At 35.3% G+C, this 20,790-nt stretch overlaps 1 protein-coding gene across 1 annotated transcript in view; it reads left to right on the forward strand.

The window, feature by feature from the left end:
* The window catches only part of GLRB (glycine receptor beta), an 80,906-nt gene that overhangs the window by 44,976 nt on the left and 15,140 nt on the right, over positions 1–20,790 (forward strand). The window contains exons 5-8 of the mRNA XM_059923864.1: positions 13,080–13,309; positions 13,413–13,495; positions 15,060–15,200; positions 20,092–20,244. Coding sequence (XP_059779847.1) covers positions 13,080–13,309; positions 13,413–13,495; positions 15,060–15,200; positions 20,092–20,244 — 607 coding nt within the window. The remainder of the gene's footprint in view (positions 1–13,079; positions 13,310–13,412; positions 13,496–15,059; positions 15,201–20,091; positions 20,245–20,790) is intronic.

Genomic DNA, 20,790 nt, shown 5'->3' on the forward strand with positions numbered 1-20,790 from the left:
AGAAAGGGCAAGGAGAGGGCCAGGAAGAGAAAGAAGGGACAGAAAAGAGAGAAAGGAACAGAGAAGGGAGGCTTGGTGTGGGGCTGCCATCCAGGGTGAGTTGGGCGTTAGGGACAAAGATGTCTGTGGAGGGTGATTAGCAGATGCCCTGAGCGACGTGTGATGCAATTACCCCTCAGCTTTTAGAAGACATTTGGTACAGTCCACTTGCTTATTAATATTTTAACATATTAGATTTGTACCCTTTTTGAAAAACCACATGCTGAAATGATACTCTAGATGGGAGAAAGAAAGCTTAATGAGGTTTTTTTTGGGGTATCTTTTTTCTTGAGATACTTATATTTTTCTTAAGGAATAATATAAGGTTTGGATTAAAAACCTAATAGCAATGGTTAGAACACAGTAGAGTTTTTCAGGGAAAATCTCAGACCAGAGAAAGAATGATTTTAAATATGTTTTCCCTTATTCCTAAGAGCAGCATAGTGTGTTACAAAAGCAATTGTATATTGCATTTAAATTATGACACCTATTTTATATTAATTAATATAAGAATATAATATATTAACTGTGAGGAAGATGTTATTTATTTTTTATAGAACTATGTCTTTAGCCCTGAGTACTTGATTTTTTTAGAGAGTGTGTAGATATTTTGGATAATTAAAGAGTTTGAAATCAAGTCCAAAATTCACTTGCAGTGACTTTAGTTCACCTAAATGGCTGTATGTCTGATACAGTATAGATCACTAGAAGACAGCTCTGAAATAAGGACAGAAAACCGTACATCACTCAGGAGACAAGGGTAGCCCTCATCATTTGAAAATATGACTAGTTTATCTAAGCACTTTACTTAACAAGAGTGAGAAATTTCATTTTCTCAAGGTGAAACTTTCAGGGGATCTATTTGGTCTCTTTACTCTTCCCTGTACCCTGTTTTATCTTTCATGGCACCATTACGCTAATCCCGAAACACCACCGTCGAGGTGTTTCAGCCTGTGGGAAACATTCCCAGCTCTATCTTGCATTTTAGGACAACTAATGCAGGGATTTTTTTTTCTCATTTGCATGAAGGCTATATACGTGTCCCAACTCAGGAAGTACCATTAATGTATCTGTCCTTTAATAAGTATTGAATGCCTCCCAAATATCAGATGCTACACTTCTGTAGGTCCCATCAGCAGTTACTTAATTGTATCAAGCTGAAAACACCTGGGGTAAAGGGACATAGAAAAGGAGTAAGAACTTTCTTACAGGTTATTTGAGGATAATAACAAAATACTGCGTAATTTCTCACATAATCTTCTCTTGTCCTCCTGCCCGCTCTGCGAGCCCAAAGCACCCGTTGCTGGGACCAGATCCCATCAGTTTTCAGCAGCGTCTTTGTCTCCGCTACTTGCCTCTAACCTCCATCTCTCGTCTGTAATCAGGGCCTCTGACTCTGAGCTACTCCCACTCACTCTGTGTCCCCTTTTCCATCCAGGTCTTTTAGCTCTATCATCTGTTTGTTTGTTAAACCAGATCGCTTCTTGACCGTAATGCAACTATTTTTGTGTCTTTTCCTTTTGTTCTCTGATGGACTATTAACTCCTTAAAGTCAGGAAAAATGTATTCAACTTCTTCATTTCCTGTAAAGTGAGGAGACAATAGGCCCTCAGTTAGTGAACACATAAATAATGTCATATTATTAACTAATACTGGTTAAATAAATGAACAAATAAATTCTGCTATTTGCCTAGCGAAAAGTGAGTCCACGTAGCCATAAAAAAATTGGCAAGCAAATTTAAACAATAGACTCATGTTGAACATTTATTTGGTTAAAAAACAGAGCAAATGATGTTATAATAGTAGAGGGTTATTTTTGTCAGTTTTAGAGACCTTTATGCAGAGGAGCCAAATTATTTACATTAACTGTTTCTTTTGATGAAATAACCTGTCTTTCCATTTGTGTTGTGAAGATACAGCCTAAAGGTTCACAATTGGAACCATACTCATCAAATAGACTTAAATGTTCCATTTTATCATAAGTATTATTTTTTGATTTTGCAGTGTTTATTTCATGCATACCTATAAGACAGAGTTTTATAGATGTGTGTTTTAAGGCTGTCATATTTTATAGATTTGCTTAGTCTTTCCAAAAACAGATGCCCTAATACCTTGTTGCTTAATAGTTAGGAAAGGTACAAGCTATTCTCGATATAGAGATAACATTAGGATGTCTTCTAAGGGAAAAAAATGTATCTAACAAGCTTGCTCTTCATTACTTGTTACAAGACACCAGTCAGAAATAATAGTGATGACTCAGCAGGGTAACTAAGAGGGTCCACGTGTGGAGAGCAGTTATTTCTTTCTTTTTCCTTCCAATCACTCAGGGTGGGCTTATTTATTTTTTTTCAGCTTCATTGAGGTATAACTGACAGATGAAATTGTAAGAAATTTGAAGTGTATGTGATGATTTGATATGCCTCTACATTGTGAAAGGATTTCCCCTATCAAGTTAATTAGCATATCCACATTTATCTCTCTTTTTTTTTTGATGAGAACATTTAAGTTCTATTCCCTTAGCAAATTTCAGTTACACAATTGTGTTATCAACTACAGTCACCATGTTACACATTAGATCCTCAGACCTTATTCATCTTACAACCTAAAGTTTATACGTTTTACCAACCTCTCCCTATTGCCCATACCCCCAAATTCCTGGCAACCACTTTCCTACTCTCTGTTTCTATGAATTCAACTTTTTTTTAAGATTCAACATATAAGTGATACCATGGAGTAATTGTCCTTCTCTGTCTGGCTGATTTTACTCAGCATAATGCTCTCCAGCTTCATCCATATTGTTGTAAATGACAGTATTTCCTTCTTTTTTAAGGCTCAATAATATTCCACTATATATGTATATATATATACCACATTTTCCTCATTCATTCATCCGTTGATGGGCACTTAGGTTGTTTCCATGCCTTGGCTATTGTAAATAATGCTGCAGTGAACATGGAAATACAAGCATCGCTTCTAGATATCTTGTTTCCTTTGGGTATAGACCCAGAGGTGGGATTGCTGGATCATATGGTAGTTCTATTTTTAATTTCCTAAGGACTCTCCATACTGTTTTCCATAGTAGCTGTACCAGTTTGCATTCCCACTAATAGTGTACAATTGTTCCCCTTTCTCTACATTCTAACCAGAATTTATCTCTTGTCTTTTAAAAAAAATTTTATTGAAGTATAGTTGATTTACAATGTTGTGTTAGATCTCTTGGCTTTTTGATAATAGCCAGATAGCATATTTCTTAAAAACAAAAGAAAACAAACAAAAAGATGCCTCCAAAAAAAGAGGTTGGAAAAGCAGAGAGCCTTAGATTTGTCTAAATATAAGATATATGTGCATAGAAACAGTATGACGAATAGTGGGTAAGTTGTGATATCAGACAGGCTTGTGCTGGAATCTGTTGTGTACTTGATGTGTTACACCCTAAAAAGAGTGAAAAAACTATAGAAATAAAGCAACAGTATTTTGCCTGGCATAGTAACTCTTAGGAATGGCTCACTGTTTGGTTGTCATGCATTTGCAAATTAACGTACTATCAGGATAGAATCTCATCCTAAAGAAAATGAACCATTTATGTTTGTTAGTAGCGTCACTGTACAGTTGTGGTTTTGTTTATGAAGAGCCCGCTGGAAATTTCCCCTATAAAGATTTGCTGAAATAAAGGAAGTCCTAAAATTTGGAAGCTTCAGTGTTGCCCAGAGCTTTCCTCTGCAGCTCAGATCTTTCTACTTTAACTGGCAGTTGCTTACTCCAGAAAACATAATGTAGAACACAGAGCTTGGGGTGGGCATAGCGTGAGGAACTGCAGACAGAGGTGGGGCAACTTCTGAAGGAGGAAGGCAGCCCTTTCCTCCAGTGTATAAAGTTCATTACCAAACAAAGAAGCCATCGAGGTGATGCACATTAACACTGCTGTAAGGACATTTTAGCCAATTCTGTTTGGAAAACATTCCTTGCTGCTTATTTGTCTTCTAATTCAGAGGCTATTTTTTTTTAACACCTTTATTGGTGTATAATTGTTTTACAATGGTGTATTAGTTTCTGCTGTATAACAAAGTGAATCAGTTATACATATACATATGTTTCCATATCTCTTCCCTCTTGCATCTCCCTCCCTCCCACCCTCCCTGTCCCACCCCTCTAGGTGGTCACAAAGCACCGAGCTGATCTCCCTGTGCTATGCGGCTGCTTCCCACCAGCTATCTATTTTACATTCGGTAGTGTATAAGGGTAAGCTGGGACGAAGTGAGAGATTGGCATGGACATAATTCAGAGGCTAACTCGCTAAACTAAAAGCAATCTCACATTTGTTCACAAACTGTAGCTGTGTAGCGGAAGAAACAACGTCACAGCCCTATTAATACTCCTTAAGCCCTTCCAACCTGCATGGTTATGTGCTCCTTCAGCTTGTTTCATAATCTCATTTTTTAGCTTTATGGTTCCTATTTCTCATGTCTGTGGGTTCGTTTGCATTCTGCCACCTTCCATTTCTGTAAGACATCGTTATTAATGCTGTAAGTGATATTTACTGACTTAATAGCAGCATTACCCAAATCATCAGATAAATGTAATCACCCTCATTTGAAGTTGGTACAGCAGTCACTTACTGTATCAGTTTATATGCTACTGCTGGTGACTACTGAAATAAAACCTTCACAACAGAAGAACGGTTTGTTAGAGGCGAGGTGGCATCTGCTCTATGGTTATACTGAAAATATTTGTTGATTTTTCTGTTCAGTTCCTACCTTTGGCTTACATCAGTTGGTTTTTAGAATTGAAAATGTGAACTGTTGCACTTGTGGGGAAAATTAGGTATTAGGTTTATTGTAATGATCTGTACACAGACATTTTACCTCATCAGAAGTACGTAAGAACTCTTTCATGGAAATAAAAGCCTGATTATACAATCCATTTTCTTTGGTGTAGACACGCTTTGTAATTATATTGAATTATTGTCGCGCTATGATTCATGATCCTGCCAAACTTTCTGTGCCTTTGTGCTGCATGACTTTTTCAAGAAGAAAATCATATTTGGGATCAGCTAAAAGAGCTTAATTCTAGTTCTTGGCAATTACTTATCTTTGTTGTTTTAAAACAATTTTATTTTATATATTTTCTTCTATCTGTAACTTTAAATTTCTTTCCTTACAACTTGTCTTAGTTTACTAAGTTACTCTATATCCTATTTCTCCTAGCTATATTATTCAGAAGCACTGGTGATCAGACATCATAAGTAAGAGGATTGTACAGCTGACCCTTGAAAAACACGTTTTTGAACTGCACGGGTCCACTTTATACAGATTTTTGTCACTATAGTACTGTATACGTACTACAGTATTACACGATCTACAGCAGTTGGTTGAATCCATAGATACAGAAGGGCACACAATAAAGTTACACGCGGACTTTTGACTGAATGGCGGGTCGGCACTACTAACCCTGCGTTGTACAAGGGTCAACTGTCTTAGACAAGAAGGAAGGATGAGAAATGTCCCAGTTTTATTTTCTCCTTCCAAAATTTGTCATTATCAGTTGGTACAGAAGAATTAAATTAATGGTGTAAACAGTGCTAGCCAAATATCCTAACCTGTCACAATGTCATAGAAATTATTTCTTCACTTCTGTATTTAACAGAAATATGTTGGGCACTTGCTAAATATCCAGTCCAGCAGACTGCAATTCATGTAGTTTATAGTTTAGGGTGGTTGCATTATATCACCTAGCAGGCACCCCTAATAAAAGAGGAATGTTGACATAGGTCTAGAAAAATTTAAATATTCATAAGGTGTTATTAAACAGTATTTAACTAAAAACTCTTAAAAATGACATATTGAGAAAAATAGATAAAGCATAACCTAAGAATTTTTACTGACATTTTGTTAGCTTGCAGTTCTTACATGAAATTTCTAACATCGCTAATGACTAAATTTAAATCCTTTTCACACCAGGCTTTATAACAGCTCTGTTGACAGAACTTTAATTATAATGCTGCCAGATGCCATGAGAGTTGATCTTCTTTATTTCCTTGAACGCCATTTTTTTTTTATCGTAGTGTAAAGAAATCAAATGAGGAAACATCACGTATGTGAGAGTTAGGTAGAAATTACAAGTAACCAGAAGAGGTATCCTGACAACAACACAAAATATAGATGAACAGTTCTTAATATTAAAATATCATTAATGAAACTAACCATTTTTAATGTCTTTTTGTGAAATATTTTATTGCCTTGAAGAAGTAGTGTAATTTGGGTGTTAATTGGTACTGAAAATCTTGGAGAACATCCATTTTCCAGATCATGACTATTAGTGTGCTATTTGGAATGAATAATGATAGTATTTGTCACCAAGTTCTTTCAAAACAATTAAGTAATTTCCCAGTGATAAAAGAGGTCTGTTTCTGATGGGAATTTGTTCATTGCAAAATAAATGATAGAGCTATAAGTATAGTGATTGAATAAATGAAAATGAAATTAAATAGATTTCTAAGTTAGTTATCTAAATACAGAGCCTTTGAAATGCCAATAAGTAGCAATTATTTAGAAATGCCCATAAAACATGAACCAAAGCATACTAATTAATAATCTTTTATCTTTTAATGAATGTTAAGCCAAAGCTATTAATTTAAATTGTGAAATTTTTAAACACTTAAAAGATGCATCAGTGTGCTGCAACTTGTATTGAATATAATACTCTGTAGCTACATAACTAATAGAAAAGCATCTTGGAAGCACTTTCCTAATGAGATAATAAGATGTAATGACCAAGAATGATACAGTGAAGTAACTGATTTCCAGTTTTTCAGCCATGCTCATTGTAATACAACTCTGGAGTTCTACTCAGAAATAAAATTTGAAAAAGGATTTCAGTAGAGACTCAAAGCTTATGGTATATTGAGCTTACATCAATGCAGCTGAAAGCAAGAAGAGTTCATTTCAGGAGATGCTCAAAGCAGTTTCAAGATTTGTGACCTAGAAATGGATTACCGTTTAGAATAATTGTAGATTGATCACAGTACAGAGCAAACCCAATGAATTACGGTATAGGCTTGATTTTTTTTTTTTTTTTTGAGGCAAAAGGCCTATTCACCACTATTACCAACATTATAAAAGAATAACAACATTAAGGATATATACTATCAATAATAAGACAAAATATCGATACTTGCTTAGTGCTTAATGTAGCCAGATGAACTTCGTGTACTTTACATATGTTTTCTCATTTATTCCTGATAAAAACCCTGTGTTGTGGGTGTATCATTATTATCTTCATCTTATAGATAGGAAACGTTGTTCACGTCCTAATTCTCTGTCATCTTGCTTTTATATGCCACAGTGTTTCACTGAAATCATCAGTGTCTCCCTCATTTGCTGAAAGTATTCAGTTTGATTGTACTTGACCTTTGATGGCATTTATTGCTGTTGACCATCTTAAAGCTTTTGACTCTGGTTTGGTGAAATCACATTCTCAGGGCTTTCTTCTTTTTCTCAGACTTCTGAGAAAGCCAGCCCTTTAAATGCTTACCCTCCCCAGGGTTATTTTTTCCCCTGCGTTCCTTCTCTAGGTAGTAATATTGGACAAACTCTTTCTTAGTCTTGATTTTTTTGGGTAGTGTTTTCAAGGTTCATTCATGTTGTAATATGTATCAGAACGCCATTCCTTTTTATGGCTGAATAATATTCCACAGCGTATATGTATACACCACACGTGTCTATCCGTTCATCAGTTGATGGGCACTTGGATTGTTTCCACCTTTTGGTTATTGTGAATAATGCTGCTATGAAAAAGGGTGTACAAATATCAGTTGTAGTCTCTTGCTTTTAATTCTTTTGGGCATGTACCTAGGAGTGGAATTGCTGGATCATATGGTAATTCTATATGTAATGTTTTGAGAACAAAGCACAATTTTTAAAAAGTTAGAAACATGAATATTGTAAGGACATGTCAGTGATTTATTTAACTCATTAATGAGGGAACCAGCCAGGTAGTAAAGCTGATTCAGTGGCGAATTCAAGAGACTGGAGAGAAAGAATGCTGCAATTAGGTTGCTAAATTAGATATACTTGTTAATGTTCCACAGGGCGATAAAGGCATACCTTTGGGAATGTCTTTCCTACCTGACAGAAATGATTTGTAATTTAGCAGTCTTCTTGAAATGACATAATTGTACAGCGTCTGGGCCCTAATCCATAGAAAACGGCAAGCCAAACAAAGTTACATTTTCCTAGAGACTCATACAACCCTTAGGTGGGCTTGTTAGATAGCATTTAGTGTGATATTGAAAGGGCCATCTCTTTGTCTGTCTCCAAATTTTGCCTGATTTTTTAACTTTTTATTTATTCCCTTTCCTTTTGTTTACAGAATTTTTTGCATTTCCTTCTTTTAGGTAGACTTTATTTTTTAGAATAGTTTTAGGTTCACCGCAAAAATGAGTAGAAAGCGTAGAGAGTTCCTGTAAGCCCCTTACCCCTGGACGTGCAGAGTCTCCTCCACTATGGATTTACTCCACCAAAGTGGTCCTTTGGTTGCAATCGATGACTCTACATGGACACATCATCACCTAAAATCCAGAGTTTAGATTAGGGTTTGCTCTTGGCATTGTCCATCTGATGGGCTTTGACAAACATATGATGACATGTATCCACCATTATGGTATCAAACAGAAGAATTTCACTGCCCTGGAAAACCACTGTCTTCTGCCTGTTCATTCTTCTCTCCCCCTAATCGCTGGCAACCACTGATCTTTTTACTGTCTCCTTAGTTTTGCCTTTTCCAGAATGCCATTATAGTTGGAATCATACAGTATGCAGCCCTTTCAGATTGGCCTCTTTCACTTAGTCATATGCATTTAAGGTTCCTTTATGTCTTTTCATGGCTTGATGGCTCATTTCTTTTTAATGTCGCATAATATTCCACTGTCTGATGGAGCACAGTTTATTAATCCATCACCCACTGGAGGACATCTTGGTTGCTTCCAAGTTCTGGCAGTTATAACTAAAGCTACAATAAATACCCATGTGCAGGTTTTTGTGTAGACATAGTTTTCAGCTTTTTTGAGTACATACCAAGGAGTGCCATACGATAAGAGTATGTTTAGTTTTGTAAGAAACTGACACACTGTCTCCCAAAGCAGCTGTAATATCTTGATTCCCAGCAGCAATGAGAGTTCCTACTGCTCCACACCCCCATTTCCATTTGCTGTTGTCAGTTATTTTTAGTCCCTTGTAGCTTCTTTATGGCTGCAGGAAACGTGTGTCCAGGTGCAAGCCCTGCAGCAAAGGGTCCCAGGTCCCAGGTCCCAGCCTGTCTCAGACGTATAGAATAAAAAGAGGGTTGACTGTAGATTAAAACATTCTTGTATCATTTGTAATTTTGTAATTTTTCCCACAGACAGTTTATTTTGTCAAGGTCTCTGACACTATCTAGGGCTTTCATCAGCTTTCAGCTGATTAAAATGCTTTGAACTTAATAAATGATAAATGACATGGATATATTCTGGGATGGTGTGGAAACATTGATTAGACTTCAAGAAGAATTTAGAAAAATGGACTTCACTTGGAAAAACACTATTGCAATTGCTATAAAAATTTTAAAAGAAAAATAATTTTACTATACAGTTTTAGGTGAGTTAACCATTGCATTTTGGAAATAGGTGTGAAGTAGAACAGCGCTCCCAAAAGAATGTGTGCGTGTGTGGAGATTTTGAGGGGAGCTCGACATAACGCAGGCTTAATTCCTGAAGTTCCACCCCAAACATTGTAAGATGGCTTCTTTTTTAATTATGCAAAATATGCTGAAGTTAAAGGTTAGCGTTGCTTTAATTCCTGTCAGATATCTTGCTGATACTAAAAAAATACTGATATAATGTCTTTAGAAATTAATTGCTAAGAAGCAAAATGTAGTTGCTTGGGTCTAGATAAAGAATACCAATGAGATCTTAATATTTCTTTCTCTATACATATTTCTCACCCTCTTTAAAGTAATAAAACATAATATTAGGCTAAAACAAAGCATCCAGATTTTAGAAGCCACACTGGTAAAGTTGCTTGGGAGTTGTGCCCAAATAATACTGAAAGAGTCTTGTCAGTATATGGCAGTGTCTCAACTGTTATTTATTTTTTTATCCAGCCCCCTATTTCTGGAGAGGATTTACAGTATAGAATAATAACAAAAATACAATGAAGTAATTGAAATAGTGCTAAATGTGCAGGAGCCGTACAATGATAGTCATACCAGGATGTGAGCTGTACATTCATTCAATTAGCTATAGGGTTTAGCTTTCAGTTCCCTCGCTGCCAGACAAAAAGGAAAACACGACAATAGGCTTACCTTGTACTTCCCAGTAATAGGAAGCATTTACGAGCATCAAGAGACCATTTTCATAGTATAAACTTTCAAAAATAGACACATTTTTGTAAGGCACTTAGGCCAAATATGCCTAGCACGTAGTAAATACCTATACAAAGATATTATAGTTATATTTGGATAAACAAATGAAAAATTAAAGAAAAATTCATCTTCGGTATTTTCATGTCATAGTTATTGACCAAAATAAGGGACCGTAGCTTTAATAATAAGCTTATAAAAGATAAATCGGCAACCTCATCTGTCCCTTAGGACACAGTATTTTATCATAATACCGTGAATGCGTATTTCAAATGCCACAGCTTAAAGATGTAGTATTTGATGATTTACCTGCATAAGAAACAGTAGCTATAAGAGGGTAATAGAATAGCTTTTACTGTATATAATTTTAGAATACCACTCATTTTGGCTGATCATTACAGGGAAGCTTTTTAGCAAATAATTTGGAATTGGATACTGTTAAGTGCTCAAAGTAATGGCAAGGAGATATCAACCATGCGCTTTAGCGAAGTTGGCATAATAGGAATTTTATGTGAAAATGATCAAATCTATGGTGTATTAAGTTGGGGGCCATGCATGTTTTTCTGGGGTGAGAAAAACTTTGGTCAGGAAGCAGCATTGTGGCCACTGGAAGGCTTACCAGTTGATAGGCCTATGTCCTGGACATGTTTTGAGCTAATTTCTTTAGCTGTCACAATCAGATATGCGGTAACCACTTAAGTCCCATTATGAATTGTAGGATATGTGTATATTTGACAAAAAGTTAATGGAGCTGTGTAGTGCAGGTCTTCGTCTTCCAGGGTCCTAGGCCTCCTTCACGTCCTCCTTGATTCCATGTTCGTTTGATTAAGATAATATTATTTTTGTTTTCCCTGCCAGTGGTACAGATATGTTCAGTGTCAGCTTCCATAATTCTTAATTTATTTGACTTTTGCGCTTCAAGACCATCTGCGTATGATTTTTAACAATCAATTTATATTATGTGTTGAAGTTTATTTATTTATTAAACATGTATCTAATTGAAGTATAGTTGATTTACAATGTTGTGTTATATGTGTTGCAGTTTTTATAAACATCAAGTTTAGCTGTTAGATGTAGGTAGGTTAAATCTTACTTCACTGTCTGTAGTTCAGTAAATATTTATTATCAATATGTGCCTTACCCTCCTCTGATTACTATTGTAGAATCTGAACATCATAGGAGAGAGAAAGTGAATTCCTCAAATTTTCCTAGAGTCACTGCACATTGCTTATGCTTTATTTTATATTTTATACATAAATAAAATGTGCGCATTTATGTTTCATATAAATATGTTAGGTCTTATTATTTAAAGAAAGATAATCTATCATCTCTTCCTATTTAAATATTTGGATTTTGATTTGAAGTTTATGATCTGATTCATTTTGATCATGTCAAAAGGCCATGGATAGGTAGTATTTTGTGAATTTTGAATGGTTGAAAATAAGGCTGCTGAAGCCCAATGTCATTTATGCCTTGAGCACTTTGGTGCATATCCTGAGTTCAGTGTATAAAATTAAAATCAAAAAACCTGAGCATAATGCCACAATGCTGCTTTTGACTGTATATACCCAATAACCCAATGTGTGCCAGAATCTCATTTCACTGGCAAATATAAAATGTATTAAGGTATTAAATGTGTTTCTAGGTTCATATATTCTTAGAATATACATGTCTTGATATAATCCAACTTTAACAAAGTTTTACAATTAAAACTTTGGAGATAGGCAAAAAACTGAAGTAAAATAATCAGCTGTTTAGTGGATTTCAAAACCTTTTCCTACTGTAGTTGAATATAACATTTACAAATTTTTCATGTACTCTCATCTGTTTGGCAAAATCCAAATGTTATTTGACTACCTCTGTATAATCATTTACATGTATGAGTAGGCAAGGATAATTTTTCCTTTTCTTCCTCAAGTATATATGTAAAGTATGTGTTTTATACATATATGTAGTTCTATTTTTATTTTATTTTTATTGATGTACAGTTGATTTACAGTGTTGTGTTAGTTTCTGCTGTACAGCAAAGTGACTTAGTTATACTTGTATACACACTCTTTTTCATATTCTTTCCCATGATGGTTTATCCCAGGGTACTGAATGTAGTTCTCTGTGCTCTACAGTAGGACCTTGGTGTTTATCCATCCTATGGATAAACAGCTTTCATCTGCTCATCCCAAACTTCCAATCCTTCCCTTCCGCACCCCCTTGTAGCTTTATATACACATAAATTATTTTTGTAGTTTGCTACTTAGTAAAAGACAAGTGAAATATTTTCTCTTGGCTTCTTATCTATTTTTAATCAAAATGTATCCTACTTTTGGGAGAAGAATAATGGCAGTATTTAGCAGTTCCTGTGCTTTTTTGACAATACCAACTAACCCCCTGGTATAATTGGTGTTTGTATTACAGTAAAGCAATTATTGGTAAAGTTCTATGACGACGTTTGAACTCGCAAGCGCTAAGAGGATGTCTGTAGAGAGTCTTAGAAAGACACGAGGGGCTTTTTATACCAAGCTGTTGTGATCCTTGTTGGTGCTGGAAGAGCAAACGTATTTGTGCTGCTAATGATTGAACCCTTTTTATTCTGGTGCTGAACGCATTCTTAAAAATGGCAGTAAACACACACGCACACGTAATTTTCCCAGGATTATAGAGTCAACATCTTCCTGAGACAGAAGTGGAACGACCCCAGACTGAAGCTGCCTAGTGATTTCCGGGGCTCGGATGCCCTGACGGTGGACCCCACGATGTACAAGTGTCTGTGGAAACCTGATTTATTTTTTGCAAATGAAAAAAGTGCCAATTTTCATGATGTAACCCAGGAAAATATCCTCCTCTTTATTTTTCGGGATGGAGATGTCCTCGTCAGCATGAGGTACTCTTTTCTAATATTTGTAGATTCATATTTTCCTTTAAAAATCAGTATATCACAGAGACATGTGTTAAACAACTTCTAAGACGTCTGTTTCTGCTTTCAGGCTATCTATTACTCTTTCGTGCCCTTTGGACTTGACCTTGTTTCCCATGGATACACAGCGTTGCAAGATGCAACTTGAGAGCTGTATGTAAATGAGACCCTAAGTCACCATAGGGATAAAAATGCTTAAAATTTCTAGGCAGTACATGATAATAACGGTGAAACTAATGCTTTTGCTTACAAATAGACGTTAGAATAAGTTATTTAGGGAGATTATAGTTTTCCTTTTACTATATTAATTTGTGTACTAAGTCAGATGAATTCTTTTGTTACCAGTTGATTTCAGTTGAGTTGTCGTAGGTGTAGGTGTGTACCCTTCTAACTTATTCCAGTCGCCACCTTCATTTGAGTTAGTAATATAGGCAAGGTAAAGGAGAAAATGATGTCCTAATAACTTTTCTAATGTTAAAACCACATTTTTCAGAGCAGAAAATTTGGAAAACATTGAAAAATATTATCTAAATCCTACCAAGCATTCATTTTCTATGGATCTATAAAAAATTTATTTTTTACACAATTGGATTTTAGATTTTCTATGTTTCTAGAATCATATATTTTTCAGTTTCTAAAAGAGGTACCAGGTGTAGTCATTGAAATGATTATCTTTAAAATATATTTATTAATTAATTTGCTATGAAGCTTGTCATGTGAAAATCAAAGTAGGAAATAAAACTTGAAAAATTAACACTAATGGAAGGAATCTTTAGCCTGAATACCCGTATACTGTGACCTATTCCTACAAAGAATCACCTTATAAAATGTATGTGCTTGCTTGATGACATGCTTTAAAGTTACTTAGTGGTTACTTGTTGTTGTTGATTAATTTACTGAAGCTGGATCCTAAATTTGAACAATATTTTTTGCTTTCTAACTATAATGTGAGATTTTGCAGATGTAAGTGTATGTATGTACACGTCTGTGTGTGTATTGTATATACGTGTGCCTGTGTGTCAATATGCATTTGTATAAACAATTTCAAATGTGTATATACATTCAATTCTTTTACTAGATACACTAAAGTATGGCTTTAAAAAATATAGGCATGTAAGAGTTGAATGGTAGGCTACAACATGCTGTAAACCCATGGGGCCCTTGAATTGTAGCCAGGTTACCTAAGCCCGCAATGTGGGTTCCAGGAGGCTCTAGTGATGGAGTGATGTCCATTTGAGGGGCTATTTTATTGCTCTCCTCTGGCCATGCAACTCCTCTAGGGAAGTTGGTAGTGAATTCTTCAAAAAAACCCATTTTGGTGCTTAAGTTTCTTTAAAAATCTCCAGGTAGTACATTGCATGATTGTAAATGTATACATTCAGAAAGCTAGTATCACTTATTTGTTACTTTTTCATTGATGACAGTTCAGAATTCTGACATAGACAGATGTACTACTGTTCATGACACCCGAAGATTTTTACCATCTGCCATATGCTGATTATTTTAGCTTGTTCTTTCTTTAAGCTAATTATCTGTAACTTTTGTGCTAATGTTTTTATTAGTGGCCATAGATTTTACCTCTTTACATGTCTAACAAAAGTTTCATAAAATGGCCTATTGTTTTACCATGTCTGTGTTTAATATCTGGATGTTAAAATGTTAAAAAAGTGTTAATAATTATATTTCAAACTAATATTTTATTTATTTTTGTTTATAGTTGGTTACACAACTGATGACTTACGATTTATCTGGCAGTCAGGGGATCCTGTTCAATTAGAAAAAATTGCCTTGCCTCAATTTGATATTAAAAAGGAAGATATTGAATATGGTAACTGTACAAAATACTATAAAGGCACTGGTAAGTAATATTCTTTAAATTAAACAAAACTAAGTCTTATTTCAAAGATTTGTTTCAATATTAAAATATGCTAGGGACAGAACAGAGAAAACTAGTTAAAAAATAAATTCAATATTTATAAACATTATATCTGTATGTTGATATATTTAAATCTTTCATAAAATTACATCCACTAAAGTTAAAATTTATTTTATCACTAGATAGTTTTGCTTTTTTTTATGTAATTCTGGATAACAAGAGGTTTTCAACTTTTTATTTTATATGAACTCTCCAGGCAGTGGTTTTCTTAGATGTTGCCTAGAAATTCTGCTCTGACAAGATTCATATTAGGGCCAAACATTATGGATATAAACAATGTAACCCATATATATTCGTCTGCTGTCTTTGGGGCAGTTTTTCAATGTTGGTTGACCCATTTTCTTAACTTTCAAAAAATTTAATCTTTATTCTGTGCAGGAAACAGTAAACACATGAAATAATTGGACATGAGTAAAAATTTGCCGTACAATATTCTTGATCTAGGTTATGGAACAGCCAATTATGAAAGCTCAACAAATTAACCTCATTCATTAAATCACATCAAGCTTTACAGAAATGAAAATACAGTACTCACTGATCAATACTTTCATAATATGATTAGTATTCAACCTTTGAGTCTCCTCTGGAGGTTTAGGTTATTGAAGGCTCTAGTTATTAAATATAGTGCTGTTTTCCTCAGCAATATAAATAAAAAGGTGATTGACTTTTGATCAATACATTCACACTCATAATCAGTCTAACTTGTAAATTACCACAAAATTCTAATTCTGTATCAGGAAGTAAATCATGACAAAGATACTCAGGGATAGATGTAATTAAAGTTTAAGTTTATTGCAACATTTAAGTTGACTTTGCAAAAATAAAATTGTGGAAAATTTACAGAGATGAAATGTTTGAGCTAAAATGCTGCATCGTGACATCATCAAGGACAAAATATGATTTAAAACATACCTGTTGATTAGAATAAAAGAGTGAATAGTTGCATATTTACGTTGTTGTAATAATAAATACAACACGGGCCAACATAGAGATAACGTTAGTTTAAGCATCTGTTGTCATTGACCTTCAAATAAATTAACAGATTATATAACATTTATACATAAATAGTCCCTTCTCTTGTAGAGCTTATAGTATTTTAGGACAAGAGACAAAATGAGCAAATACACTGCTGAAAGAATTATCAAAATTTTTAATGGAAAAACAGAGCTCTTAAAAATTTGACCATCAAAGTACTCAGTGCAGAAATCGTAGATACCTTGATTGTCAGATGTGGAAGTGATCTTTCGGCTAATGCTGAGCCAGCTCTTTTATTGAACACATAAAATAACTGAGATGCAGGGTCAACGACTTCCTGAAGGTCAAGGGCAAATCAGTGTCAGCTGTGACCTGGGCACAGTCAGTCTCTTCTCTACGACTCATGCAAATTGAGACTGACTACAGTTTTCAGGGATTTCTCACCTAGTAATGGAAAAAATAAACTTGAAAGCCAAGAGAAGTTTTTTGGAGGATTGATGTGTAGAAACATTTAATAGATGGCTTTTTGAGTTCTTGCTGTCTGTCAGGCATTGCTTTAAGCACTTTGCAGGAATTCTGTCATTTAATGCTCACAACAATCCTATGAGTTCAGTGAGTACTATTATATATTTGGAAAATAGTTACCCACATCCAGATTATATGATTAACATTTCAAAATGAATAGTCTCTAAATTGAGAAACTTGAAATAGAGTTTACTGAAGTTTTAAACTTCATCTAGAGATGAAAAATAAAACCAGTAATTTTATTTCTAATTTTATGTAGTATAAAATCATGTAATAGTATTGAAAATCATGGGGTTATTCATTTTTTCACCTTTAAGCCCTGAACTTAAAATGTCTCGGGACTTCCCTGGCGGTCCAGTGGTTAAGATTTCGCCTTCCAGTACAGGGGGTGCGGGTTCGATCCCTGGTCACGAAGCTAAGATCCCACATGCCTCGTGGCCAAAAGGACAAAACATAAAGCAGAAGCAATATTGTAACAAATTCAATAAAGACTTTAAAAATGGTCCACATCAAAACAGTCTTAACAAAAAAGAAGCCTCTACTTGGGGACTCAGCAGTGAATAAAGGACAGATCTCTGCTGTTTTACAGATCCATATTCTTACATGGCAAGCAAATAAAGTAAATATAATTCTTTTAGTCCTAAGAAGGAACTAAGAGGGTATGCTGTGGTAGAGAGTATTTGGGGATATACTCAAGATTTACGATAAGTAAATCTTTCATAGATTTTTGTGTGTGTGTGGTATTTTTCGAGTTATCATAAATAAGTCGCTCATATCTCATTAGATACAGAAAGTAACAAAAAACTCATGGCTAACATAATAGTAATTGGCACTATATTTCAGTAAACATGCTTTGTCAGTATTTATATGAATCAGTATATGGATATAAGAAAAACATTTTAATGTTTGGATAATACTTAGAAATGTATGTAGGAAAATAGAACATTCAAAATATATGGAATGCTTAACAGTGTAGAGTACTGGAAAAGATACAGAAAGTAACACATAAAATGATGGCCGGTATTTTCTTTAATTTGTACAAAATTATCCGAAATGGTGATTTGGCTTTAACTTTATTGAAAATTAGGGTTTTATTTATAATAGTAGAAATTACACAAGTGGAGAAATATATGGGTATACAAGTATAGAAAAATCTTTAAATTGGAATCCTGAGTGAATAATAATCAAATAAAAGCTCAGAGGAAATAGAAAGTAAATTGAATTTGCCAATGAGCATTTATATCCATTAGCTGCCCACCTGCCCCTCATAAATGTAACAGTACCAGGAAATCAAAAAAGATCAGGAAATGTTTCTCATAAAAGTTTATGGAGCAAATCACTATGATATCCAAGCGTATATTTTACTGCTAAATGCATCCGCGTCTTGGGAAGCTCCTGGGGGGGTGACTTCAGATGAAGCACTCGGTTACTAGGCTGTCATCTAAATGTGGTGGATGGGACGTGCAAATGCATTGGAAAGCGAGCAGCTTTATAGAAAATTGTTATAATCCTTGTGACAACCTAGGCTCCCAAAGATACATAATAAGCACATGTGTGTTCTTCCCCATTTCATAGGCACTAGGTGAATGTAAAGTTACCTTGAGGGAGTGACGCTCTTAGAAAGCAAGGTACTGCAGAACCAGGTGTAGGAAACGCTGTGGGCCTCCTTAATTGCAGCGAATGGGCTTATGAAAGATTATAGTTTGGAAGTTTTGCACATGGTTGTTAGTTGGAAGCATATGTGCTCGTTTGTCCAGGCAGGAAGTTGAGATAAGAGGTAGGCACTGAAAAGGGAGGGGAATTTTCCATCGTTTTGCCTTTCATATCTTTTTAGAACCTGTGCACCATTTAAATGAATTGCCTAGTTTTAATGAACTTAAAATTTAAAAAAGACAAACACTCTGCATTGCTTGTCTTATTTTGATATAATATGGAAACATTTGGCATAATTAGAATTTACTTCAGTTCAAATCAACTATTTATTTTTGTTACAGATTAGCCCTAATATCTTTCTAATCCCTCCGAGGTATCGATGATTATTGGGAAAAGGATAGATTTCTAATCTAAGCTATTTGATAAAGGGATGAGAACAGCCATTCTTTTAAAGACCCTATTTGTGAGCAATTACTGCTCTAGATACTATTAATGAATAAATATGAAGATTATTCTAGCATCAGAAATATATACCTTCTTCCCAACTAGGAAAACTAGATAAATACAACTTTTTAAACTAAAACACAGTAAAAAAGTAATATTGTCTTTTTCCCCATAATTATTTTATTTATGCACTGTCCATTCATTTGTCTCAACATTTTAAAATAATTCTGTACAGTTTAAGTTGAACACAACTGGAGATATTTTAACTTTTTGGAATTCATGCATAACCTTCCTTTTGTTGAATGGGAAATGACATTTTTATCTAAATTGAACATTTAAAAAAAATCATCTCAAACATCTGGAAACGTCTCTTGTATGCCAGTGCTGGGAGGATATTTGTGTCACTTATTTTCTTTCTCCAGTCAGCAAAGGCTGTTATGAGGCTGCCCATAATTTATGATTAATTTGAGAGACCAGTTGATATCATGGCAGCCCTAGAATGATGTGTAAGGGCAATGTCTGCTTTAGTCTCAGCCTGTGAAAGTGAAGCCCTTTCTCTCGATTCCAGAACATTTGAGGTCCTGGAGTGGAACCAGGGGAGACTTGGGAGGGATGTCAGATGTTTGCCCTTTATTAACTTTTACCTGCATAGACTGGGAACACTCACTTCTTACCCTTGCTAGTGTTTACCCCCAAGGCTGTCTTCACATTTCCTGCGTAAATATGCGTATGAGCTCCTGTAGATGGTCATCCCTTCCAGATAAGAAGTGGTCCACGTGGCTGAAAATTATACTGACAATGTGTAATCCAGGGATGTTTCTTTTTAGACTTGCTCTGCTTTGATTTGCTGCTCCCAGTGGCTTCTTGAGATCTTTTGCTCCCAGAGTAGCCAAGGATAATGGGAAGTTTAAGTCACTGCAAAATCTCGGAACAAAGACTTCAAAGCCGAGACTGGCCATCCCAGAGCAGCATATGGTGTCTGTTTGTCAATCTCATAATGAAGTTGCAGAAGGTCAGGTGAAACAGGTCTCATCATGCCGTTCTCTTAGATCACGTAAATGATATATATTTACAGAACCAGCCCCCGTCCTTTTCTCGTGGAGTTCACTTTGTGAAATTGCCTCAAGCAGAAGCGACCTGTAGTTTACTGGCACGATGTGATTTTGCGGTTGGATGTTGCAGGAGTGTCACTCTTGCCTGTGTCTGTCGCTGGCAGGGTACTACACGTGCGTGGAGGTCATCTTCACCCTGAGGAGGCAGGTGGGCTTCTACATGATGGGCGTCTACGCCCCAACCCTGCTCATTGTGGTTCTGTCCTGGCTTTCCTTCTGGATCAACCCCGATGCCAGTGCTGCCAGAGTGCCCCTGGGTAACGTGTTCCAGCCTCTCTCTCGGGGGGTCGAGAGTGTGCTGCATCTTTATACAAATGACTGTATACTTTTGAAATTATACCAAATGATTTTGAGACAGTGAGTTTTGGAATTGATGGCAACCTTTTTTTTTTTTTCAGACTTCCTTCAGTCCTTGACATTGAACTAGATTTTCTCCGTGTTTATGCATTCTATAATTAAACTAAGTTTTCTCTTTTTGTGTCCTTCAGGTATTTTAAGCAGTTAATCCATCCTACTTGGACTCTCATGAAATAATTATTAATAAGCGATTTTCACGGATAGCAGAAGGCTAAAATCCCCAACGGTGCCAAGCTTAGAAACAAATGACTATTTGGATAGAAGTCTTTCTAAATCATATACTGTCTCATACTCTTCATCAGGGAATACGTAATAGAATTTATCTTTTTAAACATGACTTTGCATCATCTTCCTAAACACTAGTTATTGTGTACTGTGCCATCAAGAGAGGTTAGAGAGAGGGAAGGCTGGTTAGCTGTGCTCTCCAGTTTGCTATTTTTAATGCT

Source organism: Balaenoptera ricei, chromosome 5 (assembly GCF_028023285.1).
Source record: "Balaenoptera ricei isolate mBalRic1 chromosome 5, mBalRic1.hap2, whole genome shotgun sequence".
Classification (NCBI taxonomy): Eukaryota; Metazoa; Chordata; class Mammalia; order Artiodactyla; family Balaenopteridae; genus Balaenoptera; species Balaenoptera ricei.